We start from the raw sequence: 19,576 nt of genomic DNA, 5'->3' as shown, positions 1-19,576 counted from the left end.
GGGGGAACAGGCTTGTAGGACCCTCATACCATACCATCTGCCACCTATGTGGCAAACAATCCGCGCTGGTTATGGCAAAAGAACTTCTCCCAACCTTTCCCTTCTCACCATAATTAAAGGTCAGCAATCCCCACCCAAACAAGTATTATTTATGTACAATGTACATCATGTACATTGTACATGATTTGGGGGGAGGGGAACCCATGAAATTAGACCACAGATGGTTGGATGTGAATTCTTTGATGTCTGATGAGATGTTTGCTCCGATAGAAACTTTCGTCACACTTGGAACATCTGAAGGGTTTCTTTCCGATGTGGCTCCTCTGATGTCTAATCAGAGTGGACTTGTCACAAAAAGATTTGCTGCACTGGGGACACTCAAACGGTTTCTCTCCTGTGTGGTTCCTCTGGTGAGTTATCAGGTGTTGGCTCTGGTTGAAGCTTTTCCCACACTCAGAGCAGGTGAACGGCTTCTCTCCCGTGTGGTTCCTCTGGTGCGTGATGAGGTGCTGCCTCTGGCTGAAGCTCTTCCCGCACTCAGAACATGTGTACGGTTTCTCACCCGTGTGGGTTCTCCTGTGCCTGATCAGGCCAGACTTGTGACAAAAGTTTTTCCCACAGTCTGCACACTTGTATGGTTTCTCCCCTGTGTGAATCCTCTGATGGGAGATGAGGTTGGTGCTCCGATTGAACCGCTTCCCACAGTTTGCACATGAATAAGGCTTCTCCCCAGTGTGGGTTCTCTGGTGACTGTTGAGGTCTGAGCGCCGCCGGAATATTTTTCCGCAGACGGAGCATTCATGCGGCTTCTCTCCCACATGTGTCCTATTAACACTGAACTCATCTCGGAAAAACTTCTCACGCCCGGCCCCCTTGCTCCGCCTCTTCCTCTTGAGTATTCCTTGCTGGATCGAAATTGTTCCGTCTTCATCCTGACAGGAGATAAATGTATCCCTCCACTTCTCCACATCGTGGCCCTCAAGCTTCTCAGGCCCAGTTTGGTTTCTGATACTGCCAGCCAAATCCTGACGGGGTGCTCTTCCTGAGGAGACCCAATGGGACTCCCTGTTGTTCCCTCTCTGCCCTCCATCTCCTGTTGGGATAGAGAAAGAAAATCAGCAAGAACACACTGCAAAAATCAAGTCCATTCAATTTACTAAGTGTTTGGAAAAGGACAGAGTAGAGCGACAGTTTTTTTATCGCTTTTATTTTTAAAGAAAGATATTTCAGCTGCTTATATGGATGCTACAGATGAATAATTTTATTTACTTGCTTCCGTCGTTCTGCAAACTAATGAATGCCACCTTTCCACCCCATTGGAGTCCCCAAGGTAGCGCACACAAAACAACAACACGAAAACATCTCACCAATTAAAAATAATATGAACGGCCCTTCAAGCCCATGATAATGGCCGAGCCATGGCATTCTGCACCAGCTGGAGTTTCTGAGTTGATTTTGAGAGGAGACTAATAGGAAAGGTACTGGCTGACATTAGGGGGAAAAATTCACAGTCAGAGTCGTTCAGCAGTGGAATCGGCTTCCTAGGGAGGTCGCAAACTCCCCCTCACTGGCAGTCTTCAAGCAGCGGCTGGACAAAAATTTATCAGGGATGCTCTAGGCTGATTCTGCATTGAGCAGGGGGTTGGGCTAGATGGCCTCTATTGCCCCTTCCAACTCTATGATTCCAGTTACAGTAGTCTAGTCTCGTTGTTACTTTGGCAGAGATCCAGGCAGCCAGATCAGCCTATCAAGGTAAGGGGCCGTATCAAGGTAGGCCGCTCCCATTTCTTACCTAGCACATGGACATCTCTTTTGTTCTCCTGTTTGACCTTGCTGCTGAGCTCCCTCTGGGCAGCCTCCAGCAACGCCCCTTCTTTCCCCACGAAAGTCACCCCTTCTTCCTGGAACTGCCCTGGATCCTAAAACACCAGCAAATGTTCCAGTCAAGGCAGGGCAAGAGTTTTGTTCCATGACACATCATTCAGCACGCAGCAACTGTCTAGCAACGACTTCCAAGGGCAGTCGAAGGGCTTCTGGCCCTAGGCCAGCGACTAGCCGGGTGCCATCCTGCTGCCCCTGGCTGGGTATGTGCAGAAATGGGCCAGCAAGGAGCTGCTACAGTCCCACATACCAAGTGGGCCCAAACCGTGGCAACAGTGGAGGACCTCGACAATTGCCTGCTCTACTTCCCTCATTCACAGAGGTGGGGTGGGGGTAAGGGAAGGCAGACCAGGCCAGCAGGCCTCGGCAAACAGTGCCGCCACTGATCACACCATGCACCCAAGCGGCAGCAGCACTGGGACTGCTGCTTCCAAGTCTCTCTTGGCACCCTCCCCATCCTCTGGCTACCTAAGCAATCACCTAGGTCTGCCTAAAGGACTCTGACCACCAGCAGCATACGCTCTTACCTGGTGTTCTGGTTTCTCACACTCCTGGTGGTGCACAAGGAAATCCTCTGCTATGGCCACAGCATGGAAGCAGCTCTCCGACCCCCGTTCCATCACCCAGTTCCTCATTCCCAGAGGCAGAACGGCCAAGAACTGCTCCAGGATCACCAAGTCCAGGATCTGCTCCTTGGTGTGTGTCTCCGGCTTCAGCCACCGGTGACAGAGATCACAGAGTCGGCTGTAAACTTCTCGAGGCCCCTTGGCCTCCTGGTAGCGGAGCTGCCTGAAGCGCAGGCGTTGCTGTTCAGAGCCAACACGGTCTTCTGTCTTGACGGCTTGCACCTGCCCGCACTCTTCCCCACCCATGGCATCCAGGCTGTTACCAGCTTGCGGGACTATCCCATTAAACGCAGGTAGGAATCTGGTCTCCTCTTCTTCTCTAGTCCACTGGCTGGCAGCCGCAGCTCTTTCAAAGGGGGCCAAAGAAGTATTTGTAACAGGCCATGGTGTAGCCTCTGGCAGTTGTGGGATCTCTGCCCCAGGGTGAGGAGACTGCACAGCTTTGAGGAATTCCTGCCACTGAGCTTCCCACTTCTGTGACGACAGCCCCTCTTCCGGCTCCTGTTTAATGCGTTGTGGCTCTGCCCAACTGGGAGGCTGTATGGTGGTTCCCCTGCAGGCTCCAGGCGAGGCATCTCCTGCACCTTCCAATACAATCCTTGTTTTGAGACTCACCGGCTCCTCCAGCTCCAGTTTCATTTCTGACTTTGTGGGTTCATCCAGCACAGCTGGAAGGTGGAGATCCTGGGCCAGGGAATTTCTCTGCTGCCCTGCAGCCATTTCCGCACACAGGAAATGTTCTTTGTTCAGTCCTCTGTCCTCTTTTGTGAATGGGGAGGGGTGGGGGTGGGGGTCCACCTGCTAGTGTAGTGCCTTCAACTACATCAACCCAAAGGGGGAACTTTCTTAATGAGATGAATCTGGCCCAAAGTTAGGGTGGTATTGAAGCTGACGGTTTTCTACCACTGCTGAGAGAATGCCGACCCTGGAAGGGAGATGCAAAGAAATGCTGCAATTCTGCGTGAAGTTTCTAGCCCACGGGTCCCTAACCTTTTTGAGACTGCAGGCACATTTGGAGTTCTGACACAGCAGGGCAGGTGCAGCACCAAAAGGGCTGCCACAAAACAGCTGTCACAGGAGGTAGAACCAGCCACAAAATGGTCGCCACGGTTTAACTTTAGTGGTGACAGCTGCCAAAGCAACATTTTTTTAGTAAACCAAACAGCCAGTTAAATCTCCAATAGTCAATCAGACCTACCTGGCCCCACTTCCTAAAAACACTTAGCAAGCACCAGAAAAGGTGTTGGCGGGTGCCCTGGCATCTATGGGCACTTCGTTGGGGACCCCTGTTCTAGCCAAAAAATGGGCTGTTCTGCAGCCAGCAACTTTTCTGCTAGAAAACAGGGGGAGGGGAGAAGGAGGGGGCCATACTTGAATCCCTTGAGAAATTCCATAGGTGGGGATTTTGGCATCATTTACACAGGAGGAGTACTCCAGACTGCAGACAGTAGATGCCATTTTTTAAGTGTTCTCCATATGTGGCAAAACTCCCCTCAGAGAACTAGCAGAACAAGAAGCAGGCTGTGCTAGTCTATTTCTCCCTTATATGTTTGAAGGGAAACTTTTACACAGGAGCAGACATTTCCAAAAGGCATCCCCCAGCTTCAGTCTGAAGCATATGGTTGCCAACAGGTCTTGGGGGAGAAATGTCCTTGTGCCTTTAACAGAGGGTTGGTGATATATTATTTTTCAGGTGATATTATTGACCACCGTGTCATTAAAAGCTTCAGCTGCCTGTTTCCACACATTCGTGGTAAGCTGCAATACTGCAGTCAGAAGCTCTGCTCACACCCTGAGTTTGATCCCGACAGAAGTCGGTTTCAGGTAGCCGGCTCAAGGTTGACTCAGCCTTCCATCCTTCTGAGGTTGGTAAAATGAGTACCCAGCTTGCTGGGGGTAAAGCACATGTAGTCTGCCTAGTAAACATCATGATATGATGTCACCCCATAGGTCAATAATTAGGGTTGCCAACCTCCAGGTGCTTAGAACATTTACAAACAAGGTACAATTTATATAAGCTGCTGAGATACCTATATACATACAAAGTACAAGCACAAGTAACCACACTATAACCAACACACAGTATGTACAAAATATACAATCAAAGGGCAAAAAGTCTTTCAAAGGTCTCAGCAGAATACCAAGTAAGTAATGAGTTCAAGTTCAATATTCAAGATGAATGAGAAGCCACAATCTTCAATAGGATACGGCCGTTTCAAATTCACAATAATGAAGAATCCTTCTTCAGTCCTTCCTGTATTTTAAAATGGCAGTACATAGCCATATACTCTAGATTACAGCTATTCAAGATACAAAGTTAAATGAATAAAACATACTTACAGAGATTGTATATTTTGTACATACTGTGTGTTGGTTATAGCGTGGTTACTTGTGTTTGTTATGTGTGTGTGTGTGTGTGTGTGTGTGTGTGTGTGTGTGTGTATATATATATATATATATATATATATATATGTATATATATATATATATGTATATAGGTATCTCATAGTTTATATAAATTGCACCTTGTTTGTAAATGTTCTTCGCTCCTATACTATTTTCCTAACCTTTGGTATTAGTATAGAGGTGCCTGTTTTCTCCCCCAACCTCCAGGTGCGAGCTGGAGATCTCCTGCTATTACCGCTGACCTCCAGCCGATAGAGATCAGTTCACCTGGAGAAAATAGCCACTTTGGCCATTGGACTCTATGGCATTGAAGCCCCTCCCCAAACCCCACCCTCCTCAGGCTCCACCCCAAAAACCTCCCGCAGGTGGCGAAGAGGGACCTGGCCACCCTAATAACGACCTGGTGCTTGCGCAGGGGACTCCCCTTCACCCTTTTAAAGAGGCAGGGCATTCTTTTTATAAGTCCATGCGGATGGCAAAATTAACAGACTCCCTGCACGGGAAGGATGTGGAAGAATTTCAAATTATGTGGTTAAAAGCCTTTGCATAAGGCTGGCAAAAATGAATTTTATTGATATAGTGAACAAGTTGCAGATACAATTCGGTAATACAAATTATTGTTAAATAATCTATTAATAAACTGTTCAGACACTTCTCCGGAAGTTCAACATGGTGGAGGGAGGTGGGAACAAAATGGGTAAGTTGATTGCAATAAGCATGTAATGATTGTATTTTGAACCTTTCTTTTATTTTACATAGCTATATCATCCTTATTATGTCGTTCTCTATATTGTTGTACTTTTTTCTTTTCTATTTGTTGTCGTTTGCATTGTTTTTCTTTTTGTTTAAAAATTTAATAAATTTTTTTTTTAAAGTCCAGGTTGTAGGCAACAAACTAAGAGAGAAGTTGCACGGGGTGAAATTCGCCCTCCAGTTGACAAGCCCTCCAAAGTCAGCGGCGAGGCTGGCTTCCTTTCTGTCCCATCACTGTCACTGTGATCCTTCCCTCCCCGCACACACCTTTATTCCAGCTACAGGTGCTTTGGTGATCTCCTGGTGGCTCCTTCGGCTGATCTGGAGCGATCCTGAACTGGAGCTGGGAAGATCCTTGCAAGTCACACCAACACACCGAGCCTGCCCTAGGCTGCAAAGAGAGCGAGTTTGGGGAAAGGAGGGGGTCTCTCTGGGTCTCCTGCCCCCCCCCCACCCACCCAACCATGTCCATTCTCCCTTTCCCCAGATCCCCCTCCTCCCCACTGACCTTTGCATGCACCTGTCGCACACGGCTCTGCATTGCACCGGGGCAGGAAAGTCCAAAAGCCCATTTTGCAAGACAAAAGGGGGGGGGGAGAGAGAGAGAAAAATGTGAAACAGGAAGGTGCAACCGGTATTGACACCCCCCATCCTTCATTTCCCCCCCCCTCCTCCAGGAACAGGAACTCTGTTGGTTTAACTGTTGCAGCACCGCGAGTCTAGCAAACCCTTCCCAGAAAGCAGCACAACAAACACGGATAGTTCAATAAGGGCTACTTAGCTGCCTGTGTGTGTGTAAAGTGCTGTCAAGTTGCAGCCGACTTATGGCGACCCCTTTTGGGGTTTTCATGGCAAGAGACTAACAGAGGTGGTTTGCCAGTGCCTTCCTCTGCACAGCAACCCTGGACTTCCTTGGTGGTCTCCCATCCAAATACTAACCAGGGCTGACCCAGCTTAGCTTCTGAGATATGAAGAGATCAGGCTAGCCTGGGCCATCCAGGTCAGGGCACTTAGCTGCTTGGCGAATGATAAATGAATGAGCTGCATGTCTTCATTCCGGCTGCTAACTTAGGGATGCCACTCCCTAGGTGGGACCTGGGGATCCCCTGGAATTAGGGCTCATCCAGACTACAGAGATCAGCTCCCCTGGAGAAATGGATGATTTGGAGGAGATGCACGCTATGGCATTGCACCCCACTGAGATCCTTGCCCTCCCCAGGATCCATCCTCAAATCTCCAGGAGATTCCCAACCTAGATCTGGCAACCCCTATGCCCCCATCCCCTGCCTGTGGCTAGGGAGGACCTGGCAACCCTAGCTAGGGTGGTCAGATTCCGGTTGGTACGGGATGTACTAAAACTAAGGGCAGAGATTGCCCTTAGGCAATGCATGATTGCCCATAGGGAATGCGTGATTGCCCATAGGGTTGCTCTGGTTAGACCTCACCTAGAGTATTATGTTCAATTTTGGGCACCACAATTTAAGAAAGATGTAGACAAGCTGGAACGTGTCCAAAGGAGGACATCAAAGATGGTGAGGGGTCTGGACACCAAGTCCTGTGAGGAAAGGTTGAAGGAGCTGGGTATGTTTAGCCTGGAGAGGAGAAGGCTGAGAGGGGATATGATAACCATCTTCAAGTACTTGAAGGGCTGTCATATAGAGGAGGGTGCTGAGTTTTTTTCTGTTTCCCCAGAAGGTCGGACCAGAACCAATGGGTTGAAATTAAATCAAAAGAATTTCTGTCTCAACATTAAGAAGAATTTTCTAACCGTTAGAGCGGTTTCTCAGTGGAACAGGCTTCCTCGAGAGGTGGTAAGCGCTCCTTCTCTGGAGATTTTTATGAAGAGGTTGGACAGCCATCTGTCAGCAGTGCTGATTCTATAACCTTAGGCAGTTCATGAGAGGGAGGGCATCTTGGCCATCTTCTGGGCATGGAGTAGGGGTCACTGCGTGTGTGTGTGGGGGGGGGGGAGATAGTTGTGGATTTCCTGCATTGTGCAGAGGGTTGGACTAGATGACCCTGGTGGTCCCTTCCAACTCTGTGATTCTAGACAACAGAAGCAGAGCATTGTCTGTATGCAACAGCAGCTTGAGTTCAGGGTCCCCTACTTTGATACCTTTAGTGGCCAACTGATTGCCACATGACAATGGCACATGACAAGGGCTCTAGTAGAGGTGAAAGAGGGCAACCTTGGCATATGCCACGAGCAACAGGAAAGATCTCTGAATGGAACCTATTAGTAAATACTCCTTATAAAGTATCTTTACCCAGTTAATCCAGCAAAGGATCTTAGCTGGTTTCTATAGCAGCAATAATATCCATCAGGTGTCTGAGATGATTAGCACTTTATCTCCTTGGGACAAAAACCTACTTGATTTGGATGGAGCAACACGGGTGATACTCATTTATTGCCCTGGGCTGTTGAGAGGATTTCCCCCCCCCCCATCAGTGTTTGTAAAGTGTATTGCAAGGGTATTGTATTGTAAAGTGTATTGCCTGTTAAAAGGATTTTTTTCCCCATCGGTGTTTAGGAGGGGTATTGGCCTGTAGTTAGAACCCAGAAGTGAATCTTTCCCTGGCTTAGGCAGAACTGTAATGGATGCTTCATACATTGACTTTGGCAAAACACCAGAATCTTGTGCATCTCCTGCGGTCTGAACCAAGTAAAGTACCAGTTCACTGGTGAGAGCCTTATACCCATCTGGCCCAGAAGTCTTACCACTTTTCATATTTTGTTATTGTTTTTGCAATCTCAGTATCTTTTAGAGGAGTTTCCAACAATTCCTGTTGTAGCTTGTTCCAAGCTGGCAGCTGTATGTTGCTCAGAAACTTTGAGATAGCCTCAGGTCCAGAAGTACCCCTAAGCTCTGAACCTGCTCCTTTAGGTGCAACCCCTTCCAGAACAGGAGATATCCCATTTTCTGGTTCACACCTCTTCTATCTCCCCCCCCCCCACTTTCCGGTAGCATCTCGATTTTGCCAGGCTTAAGTTTCAGTTCGCTAGTCCTCTTACCCTAACCACTGCAAAAGTGGTTCCCAGTCCCAATCCTGAATGGCAGCCCAGAATGGTCTCCCATCCAAGCACTAACCAGGGCTGACCCTACTTAGCTTCCTAGATCTGATGAGATGGGCTGGGGAAGGGGGGACTGCCTGAGCCATTCAGGTCAGGGCATATGTTGATTACTATTTTTTTAAAAAAACTTGAAAAAGCCTTTAAAAAAGAGGAGGGAGGGAAATGGCTGGCATAGAGACTGGGGCATGGAATGTGTGGGGAACGTTGAAGTCCCACTGCATCAGAAACAGAGAAACCACTGAACATCCATCACTGTGTGAAGGTGAATGCTGGGAAGCCTCTGCTATTGTAGGAACACGATAGGCAGTGTTGGGTCCATTACACTGCAAAACATATCATGAAAGGGACTGTTGTAACCTATATATCTAACAGTATTTTGCCCTCCTACCCCCACAGATTATTTTTTTTTAAAAGCACCCAACAGGACCTCTAGGCCAGGGTGTAAACCTGGAAAAATGTGCAGGTTTGTAGCAACCAAATATGTTGTACAAAAATGGGGATGGGGTGGCAACGGCCACTTAGGAGTAGGTACAAAGGAAATGATAAAGTCTTCTTCTGCGCGTGGAGTAGGGTTGTCACTGTGAGGGGGGGTAGTTGTGAATTTCCTGCATTGTGAAGGGGGTTGGACTAGATGACCCTGGAGGTTACTTCCAACTCTATGATTCTCTGATGCAGCTTGCTTTCCACAGACAATTGTTTCTCGCCCCTACTTTGCTGAGTCAGTCGACGAGAGAGGAGGGAACATCAGGTAGGCAAGAAGGTGTGAGGGAAGGTGGGGAGTCAGAGATGCTGTCCCTTTTTTGACACTCTCCTCGTTCGTCAAGGGGAAATTACATCTACCTCCTGTCTGTGCCCCTCATGAATTGCGACTGATCTCAGAGTGCAGATGGTTAGCTTTGCTGTAATGGAGCATCATCCCACCCATGGCGAAAACATTACTGTCCAAATACGCCTGTGGAAACCAAGAGTCTTTTTGTCTGATCCGAATCAATGTATTAATCACTGAAGCACAGGGAAAATGCTGTCAAGTTGCAGCCAACTTATGGCGAGTGTGTAGGGTTTTCAAGGCAAGTGACATTCAGAGGTATTCTGTCTCTGGGTAGCAACCCTGGTGGCCTCCCATCCTAGTACTAACCAGAGCCAACCCTGCTTAGCTTCCAAGATCTGACGAGAGCAGGCTAGCCTGGGTAATCCAGGTCAGAACATAATTCTGCTTATATTCTCTCTAATAGCTAATCTCATACAAGTAATTAGCCCTCTGACAGACGACAGGTCAGAAGTTTATTTATTCTAGGTGTCAACTGAAAACCTTGTGTCCCAGACAAAGATCAATGTTTTAAGATTTTTTTATTTGAAAACAGTCTGATCACTTTTGAAATGATCAAATATCAAACAATCACAATGATACAAAAATGTTAGCATGTCAATGAAATTAAAAAATATAAAGCATACATGTTTCTCTTATAAATTTTTTAAAATAATACAATTTCTAAGATTCTCATCAAAGCACTTTCAGAAAAGATAAGATCTCACCACAACCCAGATCTCAGAAATTCAGGATTTAGGATGTATGTCGAATTATGTAACCTCATGTAACTATTAAAACTATTTAATTCATTTCCTCTGAATGGGCACTGAATGTCATTTTCCCAATAATAATTATTTCAAACTATGTTCTAATTATTGTAAGATTTAGTATGGGCATAAGGCCATTTATTCACCAACTATCTGTTTCTCAAGGGTGGAACAGTGAAAACACTGCTGAAATGTTAAAAAGCAAATTCTCAGGTCTACTGTTCAAGAACCTATTCCATTAACAAGACTGAGACCATGCAATGGTGTTCTTTGCTCTCCAAATGGGAACAGATTTAAACTGGTGACCCTAACAGAAATCTCACCACACTGGATTCCCTACCTGGTACAATGGTGCTGAGAAATTCTGGGTCTAGGTTAATGTGTGACTCTCTCCCATACCAGCAGAAAAAGGAGATGCAAACAGAAAGGCAGCCCTAAAATGAAGAAGGCCTGAAATCAAAGACTAGAGTTGCAACTCAATTAACTTTGAGCTTAACTTCCTGTAAGTGCATTGCATAGGCTTGGAATGTGGATAAAATTTCACTCATAATTCACACTTTGCAGAGTTTCTAAGAAATTTGATGAATTAGATTATTTGGGGCCATAATGTCACTTCCTGCCTTTTGCATTGTTTTTGGACGAAAAAAAGACCCAGCGTTTGGAATTTTTAAAAGTTAAACAATTACTCTTTGACTACAACTATTTCCCCCCCTAATACGTATATTTGATTCAGCTTTGCCCAGATAAACCACAATTATTTCAAATTTATTTCTTTAAACTAGAAATTTCCAACTGCTAATTTCTACTTCACTTTAGAATTCTGATCTATTATATCTGCCTTTTACACCTAAGTGTCATATCTACTAATTTCATGTTTTTCAGTGTAATTTTTTAAGGTGATGTATGATTATTGTTTTGAGAAATTATTTGGGGGTTAATTCTCATTGGTAACATAACGATGGCATGACTTAAGCAGTATTGAGAACTGTTGTGGTGATTCTTTGGTGGATCTTGAATTACTGTTGAAACTCTTCCCATGCTCCAGGTATGCTATTTCTCAGATGCAGATTCCCTGATGGGAAATAAGCTGTTTGTTCCACCTAAAGCATTTTTTTTCACACTCCACACATTTATAAAGTTCCTTCAAAGTGGACACTACATGTTTCTTAAGATTGACTCCGTTAGCATGGAGTCATGTCTTTTATATGGATTTCTTCCTTAGGTGAGTTCTTTTATGATAAGGCTTCTGTAGTGTTTGTAGCTCTTTCCATATTTGGGACATTTAGAAGAAGAGTTGGTTTTTATATGCTGACTTTCTCTACCACTTAAGCCACTCTGAGCCCGACCTTCGAATTGGGGAGAGTGGGGTAGAAATGTAGTAATAAATAATTTAAGGGAGATTCAAACTGGCTTACAATCACCTTCCCTTCCCCACAACAGACACCCTGTAAGGTAGGTGGGGCTGAGAGAATGTGACCAGCCCAAGGTCACGCAGCTGGCTTCATGTGTAGGAGTGGGGAAACCGACCCAGTTCCCCAGATTAGCCTCCACTGCTCATATGGAGGAGTGGGAAATCAAACCCAGTTCTCCAGATCAGAGTCCACCACTCCAAACCACCGCTCTTAGCCACTACACCATGCTTGGTTTGTCTCCAGTGTGGACTTTTTGATGTACAGCAAGATGGCTACGACTACGGAAACATTTTAGGCACTCCAAGCACTGATAAGGTTTCTCTCCTGTATGGGTTCTTTGATGACTTGCAAGGCCTGAGCTCACACAGAAGCTCTTCCCACATTCCAAGCAGGTATAAGGCTTCTCCCCTGTGTGAATTCTTCGGTGTTGACTAAGGTGTGAGGCCTGCCTGAAGCTCTTTCCACACTCCAGGCATTTATATGGCTTCTCTCCTGAGTGGGTTCTTTCATGTGCCTTTAGACTCATGCTGAGTCTGAAGGTCCTTCCACACTCTGAGCACTTGTGTGGCTTCTCCTCAGTGTGTATTCTCTTATGGTTGGTTAAGTACCCGCACAATGTAAAGCTCTTTCCACACACAGAGCATTTATATGGTTTCTCTCCTTTGTGCCGTTTTCGATGTTCATTGAGATGTGAGCTCTGGCTGAAGCCCTTTCCACACTCGGCACATTTATACGGTTTCTCACCAGTGTGGCTCCTTCGATGTGAAGCAAAGTGTGAATTATGATTGAAACCTTTCCCACATTCCAAGCACTTATATGGTTTCTCCCCTGTGTGGATTCTTTGATGGTAAGTGAGAGCTGTGCTCCATCGGAAGCTCTTATCACACACTGAGCATTTGAATCTTTTTTCCCCTGTGTGGATTCTCTGATGAGATGCAAGGCCAGTGCTGTTTCTGAAACTCTTTCCACATTCCAGGCATTTATACGATTTCTCTCCTGTGTGAATTCTGTGATGGTAAATAAGGCCTGAGCCACTAGTGAAACTTTTCCCACACTCCAGGCACTTGTATGGTTTAGTCCCTCTGTGGGTTCTTTGGTGTATGCTGAGATGTGAACTCAAACGGAAGGTCTTTTTGCAGTCTAAACATTTATATGGTTTTTCTCCTGTGTGGATTCTCAGGTGTCTAACATATGTTGATTGATCAGAAAAACTCCAGCTGCAGTCTGAGCATTGGTATGGTCTCTCTCCTGAATGGATTCGTCTATGTAGAGACAGCGAACTGCTGCATTTGAAGTCCTTTCCACATTCCGTACATTTATATGGCTTTCCCCCTGTGCAGCTGCTTGGTTGTGATGCAAGTTGCTTGCGCTCCCTGAAGCACTTTCCTTCTTCCTCAACTTTATTTGGTTTCTTGGTTGAGTGAATGGATTGATGTTTGGCAAGCTTTTCCCTCTTACTGGAATGTTTTCCACATTCCAGTGGTTGATGTGGTTTCTCCCCTATGTGAATTTGCTGGTGCTCAATAAGACTCAACTGGTTAGAAAAACTGTTGCTACAGCCTGAGCATTTATAGAGCTTCTCTGCTATGTGGGATCTCTGATGCGCCTTAAGGCTGAGGCTGTTAGCAAAGTTCTTTCCACACTCCCAGCACTTGAATGCTTTCTCTCCTCCTTGGATTTTGCAAAGTGGATTAAGGATGGATTCACAGCGGAACGTTCTCTCACCCAAAGAGCTCTTATTCCCTCTCCTTCCTTTGGGATACTCTTGTTCGATTGGCATTTTATGGATCTCACCACTCTGTCCAGCTATGGATTTATCTCTCCCCCTCTTTCTCCTTGATTCTTCTTGAACCTCAAAGTCTTCTTCTTCTGTTCTGTGAATGGGTGTTTCCAGTGACATCCCAGAGAGCTCCCTGTAATATTCCACATGATCCCAATCACCTGCTGGAATAAAGAGAGTCCGAATCTTGGTTAGGGGTGCAGTGGAAGAATGCCTCCTTTAGTCAGTGGCCAAAAAAATTAGCGCTTGTTCAGAATAAACATAAACATCATCTCTCAGTCTATTTTAATCTCCCTCCTGACCTGATAATGCTAGGCAACTTAGAATGGTGATGTAGGAAAAAACAGCAGCTGAACCAGGAAAAGCCTGCTTCAGAATGAAAAGACGACCAGGGTTGAAAGAGTAGATGGACAGTTATGAAAGCATTGCCTGGCCGAAGCTCAATGGGGTGGAAGTTTGTTGCAAGAGACACTGCCACAGAGGAGCTATCAGTGGGGTTCTTTGCCAGTGAACACCAAAGAGCGGATCTATTCTACCTGTATCCTTTGGAGCAGCATCTTCCTGACAAGGCCTAGTATTCCAGAATACCACAGTCTGCTTTAGCATAAGCTTCACTGGACCAGAGTCCTTTTCTTTAGATATATGGGGAGGATCTTTATCAACCTCCTGCTTGGTTGTTGTTTTTTGCTATCAAAGACTACTGGGGGGTTATCCCATACTAATTTCTCTCCACTGGACTACCTCCCTTGCATTGAGGGAATGTTCTCTGGCCATTCCTCATTCTAACCCAGGTGTTTCCCACACAGTGATGGATGTTCAGTGGTTTCTCTGTTTCTGATGCAATGGGACTTCAACGTGGAAGGGTTCCCCACACCTTCCATGCCCCAGTCTCTATGCCAGCCATTTCCCTCCCTCCTCTTTTTTCAAGGCTTTTTCAAGTTTTTTAAAAAATAGAAATCAACATATGCCCTGACCTGAATGGCTCAGGCAGTCCCCCCTTCCCCAGCCCATCTCATCAGATCTAGGAAGCTAAGTAGGGTCAGCCCTGGTTAGTGCTTCGATGGGAGACCACCAAGGAATACCAGGGTCACTATGCAAAGGCAGGGTATGACAAACCACCTCTGAGCACCTGTTGGCTTACGGCGACCCCCCAGGGTTTTCAAGGCATCTATGACTTAACAGCACTTTATATACAGACATGTCAGATTAGTTTGACAAGCATTTATATCAAGTGGATCTGGAATGATGCAACAGGTCTGGAAACTCCCTGGAGAGCCTGAGGGAGCTGGCCAGAACTGGTTATGGCCAGGAGACTGATGCAATGTATTAGCAACTCAGTATGACATAGCAAACTACTGTGATTGGTGCCTGAGACGGCATTGTGAATATAACTGAATGGGAATCAAGCCCATGTGTTGGGATGCTATAAGTGGAGTGTATAAGGATTTGTGTTATATCTGTGCACTGTAAAATAAACGAGCACTGCTTTTCTAGTAGCAAGGAGTTCTGGTGGTGTTTTCCTGGACCAACTGCATAATCCGCTGGCACCAGCGTCAGGGCTATGGGCCCAGATCCGCTACGCCGCGCAAGTTACGTGTGGTGATAGCATAGCAGCGTCCAGGAGTCCAGAAGCTATGGAAGCAGCAAGAGACTGTGTGAGTAATGGCTCAGTCTCTGATTCCCATTGAGAAGCTCACCTCGGGAAAATTACCATGTTTGGTCAGTGAGGCTAGAGCAATATCTCAAGCGGGAGGCCCAGTGGGGGGCCGTAGAGCAAGCGCCTGTTACCGCAGTTGAGAGAGACCGGGACAGAAAAGCTCTTGCCAAGGCAGCGAAGCGTGTACTCAGATACCTGAAGGGATCTGTGCATAAGCAGCTATGCCTGGAAGCAGATAATGGGGAACTGACTGCCTATGCAGACGCATCTTGGGCAGATCAGAGAGGTGCCAAATCAACCACCGATTATGTGGTATATCTTGGCAAAGCACCCATACACTGGAAATCATTAAAACAATCATTTGTAGCCATGAGTTCATGTGAAGCGGAATATAGTGCTGTAAGTGAGTGTATTAACCAGGTGGAATGGTTTGTATATCTCCTGAATGAACTAAATGTGGCTGTAACCATACCAGTGAAAATATATACTGACAATCAGGCCACAAGGCAGCTTGCCAATGAGCAATGCTTTAAAGGGAAAAGCAAGCATATCAGAATAAGGTATGAAAACGTGGCTGATGCTGTAAATAAAAATCTAGTATATATTATGAAATGTACAAGTACTGGTAATGTGGCTGATCTGTTTACTAAGATTGTGGATTGTAGCAGGTTTATGCATTTAACCAAACTAATCTAATACCCTTGAGAAGGAGTGTCAGAGTTGCAAGGCTGTCAGATTAGTTTGACAAGCATTTAGATCAAGTGGATCTGGAATGATGCAACAGGTCTGGAAACTCCCTGGAGAGCCTGAGGGAGCTGGCCAGAACTGGTTATGGCCAGGAGACTGATGCAATGTATTAGCAACTCAGTATGACATAGCAAACTACTGTGATTGGTGCCTGAGACGGCATTGTGAATATAACTGAATGGGAATCAAGCCCATGTGTTGGGATGCTATAAGCGGAGGAGTGTATAAGGATTTGTGTTATATCTGTGCACTGTAAAATAAACGAGCACTGCTTTTCTAGTAGCAAGGAGTTCTGGTGGTGTTTTCCTGGACCAACTGCATAATCTGCTGGCACCTGCGTCAGAGATCACCCTACCTATACATCCCTCAGCTCCCACTGTTGGGTCCTCAGGTTAAGACCTTAAACTTCTCTTCGAATGCAGTCCCATGAAGCTGAAAAATCTGTTCCTGTCTCCTCACTGTACTTTCCCCTTGGGGCGGGGGGAGAATCATGACTTCTCTTTCCCTGCTCCAGTAAAATAGGAATTTCCAGAAAGGAAAAATATTTTTGGCTCCGATTAAGATTCTGTATTCTAATCCCACTGCACAAGTCTGCTACGGGTTATACGGATAACTTTCCGACATAATTTCCCTACAGAAGGGAGTACATCAGGGGAGTGCTGGCCCCTTTATTGCTCCACTTACATAGCGACCCAGTGTAATGTAGTAGTTAAGAGCAGCGGACTCTAATCTGGTGAACCGGGTTTTATTCCCCACTTCTCCATATGAATGGAGGACTCTAATCTGGTGAACCGGATTTTATTCCCCACTTCTCCATATGAATGTAGGACTCTAATCTGGAGAACAGGGTTTGTTTCCCCACTCTTCTACTTCCTGGTCATGTTTAACTGGAGATGGCGTTGAATGAGACTGGTACCTTCTGCATGCAAAGCAGAGTCTTTTTCACTGAGCCACAGTCCATCCCTCTACTCCAAGGCAACAAAGGTGTACGCCCACCTAAGCACCTACCTGCTAATCTCTCCTCTTCCTCTGAATCCAAGGCAAATGGATCTTCACCTTCTTCCAGGTAAGATAGATAGTCAGGTTCAGGAAATCCTTTGGAGGAAACAAATAGTTCAGTTACTTCTAGCAACAAAATATTTAGGCATTCCAAAGAAACTCAGTTGTTGTCCTGCTTCTTGGAAGATCAGAGAAGGATGGAAGCATTTGTAACCTCTAACAGACAAGCAGTCCTGCCTAAGGATGGCCCTCCCTGGAGGAGAGCCACACCTGTCCAGTGGCCAAGCGTACTTTCTATCAGATGCATTATGTTTACCAGCTCTCCCCCTCCTTAGACAATGTGGCTGTGCTAACCCATGCTCACGCCACCTCCCGGTTGGATTACTATAATGCACTCTATATTGGGCTGCACTTGAAGGCATGCTGGAAACTCCAGCTGGTTCAGAAGGCAGCAGCCCAGTTATTGTCAGTGTAGATGATGGGAACATCATCTGTGTCGGCTGCCTGCTTGTTTCTGAGTTCATTTCACAGTCCTAAAACTCCCATCTCTGAAGGACCCTCTTTTCCCCTACCTCCCTGTGCACCAATTACAGTTTTCTACCCATCTCCTTTTTGTTTCTTCACTTAAGGTAGCCCACTCAGAATGGGCCAGTTTTTAACAGCAGCTCCAGCCTCAAAGAATGGGATTGGCACACCATTCTGAGAGGTTCTTGGAGGTCCTATAAGGCCATGAGGTTTGGAATTTAAGGGTGGTGGTTAATGTAGTTTTATTATTCATAATTAAAACATTTACATGATGCATCTTTAGAGACTTGCCCCAAACGTTCACAAAACAATTAAAACACAAAAAATAAAAACACAAAATAATTAACAGTCACAACAATAAACAACCCAGAAACATATCAATCTATGTTGCTCAATTTCTGTCATGAGGACTTTGTCTGAGCTTGGTCTTTTGGGATACAAAACTTCTCAGCTGAGTAACCATATCATAATTCCACATCATTACCCTGACTTGGATGGCCCAGGCAAGCCCAATCTCATTGTATCTCAGAAGCTAAGCAGGGTCGGCCCTGGTTGGTACTTGGATGGAAGACCACCAAGGAAGTCCAGGGTTGCTACAAAGAGGTAGGCGATCGCAAACCGCCTCTGGAAGTCTCTTGCCTTGAAAACCCTACTGGGTCACCATAAAACAACTATGACTTGATGGCAGTTTCCACCACCGGACTGATAAACAGCAATGCAGCATCGATCAACTGAAGGCAAAAAGAACTTTACCTAGACAGGTCACATTCTCGTAATTCTCCAGCATGACGTCCTTGTACAGAGCCCTCTGATCGGGATTCAGCAAAGCCCATTCCTCCATTGTAAAATGCACCACTATGTCCTCAAAGGAAACCAGGGACTGGAAAAAGGGAGGGGGGAAATCAGTCACATAAATAATCCCCCCCAAACATATAGTTGCTTCCCCAACCTCCCCGGGATTAGAAGCTTCATGCAATGGAATCAGTGGATTTCACGTCCTCCCTAGCGAATACCTCAGACAATCTGCAATGTCACCAGAATCAGGCCTCCTCCCTCCAAGTCTCTTAACACAGCAAGAGACATCCAAGCTGCCCCCTGCCTCTCCTCCTAATGACCCCCCACTTACCTGAGCTGGCTTCGTAGTTGTTCTTTCCATTTCCCCACAGAGGACGTGACACGGGATGCTGTTCTTCAGCCTGTGAAGAGGAAGGAAATAAAGGAAGGGAGGAATGATATCAACGGGAACTACTTTTTGCATTAACAATCATGGAATTTTTGAGATTCAGTTCCAAACCCCAAGCCTGGATGAACCCCTGAGGACTTTTCAAACCCTGTGGAGAGAAAGATGAAACATGCAGGGAAGGATCCAGACATGGCTACTAAAGGAACTATTGGCTTGCTTCTTAAAATAAACAAAATTATTACCAAATTCAGCTGTTGTGAGGGTCTCTGTCTTTGTGTCTCTGCTTTCCATCACCTGCGGTGTTATCAGTGAACTCGTAAAAGCAGTTCACACCTTCTGGTCTCAGGCGCCAGGCCTGATGGCCCATGTATCTTCCCCCCCGCTGTTCTTCCTGCCAGTACTCCCTCAGGCCGGTGCGGCCTTGGAAGTGTGATAGCCGCACCAGACTTCCTGGGATCCGTCTGATGTTTTGTATTATGCCAAGCTTGTAACTTCCCATAACAATAAGTGTGAACCCCAGTGCCCCAGTGCCCTGGAGTCAATATATTCTGTAAACCCGTATAGCCCCTCACTTGCAACTTTCTACCTGTGCCTGTCTCATCTCCTGAAGGCTTCAATAAATCTATTGTTTCTGTATCAACGTCTGAGCAACTGATTTGGAGAAGCAAACTCAGAGAGGGGGATCTCTCACATTAAGTTGCAAGTCCTTGCCTCTCGGACTGCAGCTGTACCGCTTTGGACAGAATGTCAGCCGACGAGGACACCACCCCTAACCCCGATGCCCCCAAGGAACCGGACGAGCCGGAGAAGCCGGACCCGAAGGAGGAGGGAGCCAAGCCAAAGAAACCGAAGGATCGCGCCCCCGACCAAGATCGGGACGGACGTCCCCGGGGGCTTACTTATTGGCTGGACTCTCCCAAGGGCTGGTCGCTCTCGCGGACTGCGGCGAAGGATCGCCG

General features: G+C 46.3%; 2 protein-coding genes across 2 annotated transcripts in view; both read right to left on the bottom strand.

The window, feature by feature from the left end:
- Nucleotides 1–200: 200 nt before the first annotated feature.
- Nucleotides 201–13,506, bottom strand: LOC130482219 (zinc finger protein 883-like). Its single transcript, XM_056855005.1, has 2 exons — nucleotides 12,091–13,506; nucleotides 201–695 (listed from the first exon to the last, which is right to left on the bottom strand). Exons 1-2 carry the CDS (start codon nucleotides 13,504–13,506, stop codon nucleotides 210–212), a joined length of 1,902 nt encoding a protein of 633 aa, XP_056710983.1. The 3' UTR covers nucleotides 201–209.
- Nucleotides 13,507–18,161: 4,655 nt separating this feature from the next.
- LOC130482103 (zinc finger protein 431-like) overlaps nucleotides 18,162–19,576 on the bottom strand; it is a 35,628-nt gene continuing 34,213 nt past the window's right edge. Inside the window, exons 7-8 of the mRNA XM_056854953.1 lie at nucleotides 18,561–18,630; nucleotides 18,162–18,314 (exon numbers count right to left, since the gene is read on the bottom strand). Of these exons, the coding sequence (XP_056710931.1) occupies nucleotides 18,162–18,314; nucleotides 18,561–18,630 (223 nt within the window). The remainder of the gene's footprint in view (nucleotides 18,315–18,560; nucleotides 18,631–19,576) is intronic.

The sequence above is a fragment of the Euleptes europaea genome, chromosome 1 (assembly GCF_029931775.1).
Source record: "Euleptes europaea isolate rEulEur1 chromosome 1, rEulEur1.hap1, whole genome shotgun sequence".
Lineage (NCBI taxonomy): Eukaryota > Metazoa > Chordata > Lepidosauria > Squamata > Sphaerodactylidae > Euleptes > Euleptes europaea.
The sequence above is the reverse complement of the archived record's forward strand: the minus strand, read 5'-3'. Positions and strand labels throughout refer to the sequence as shown.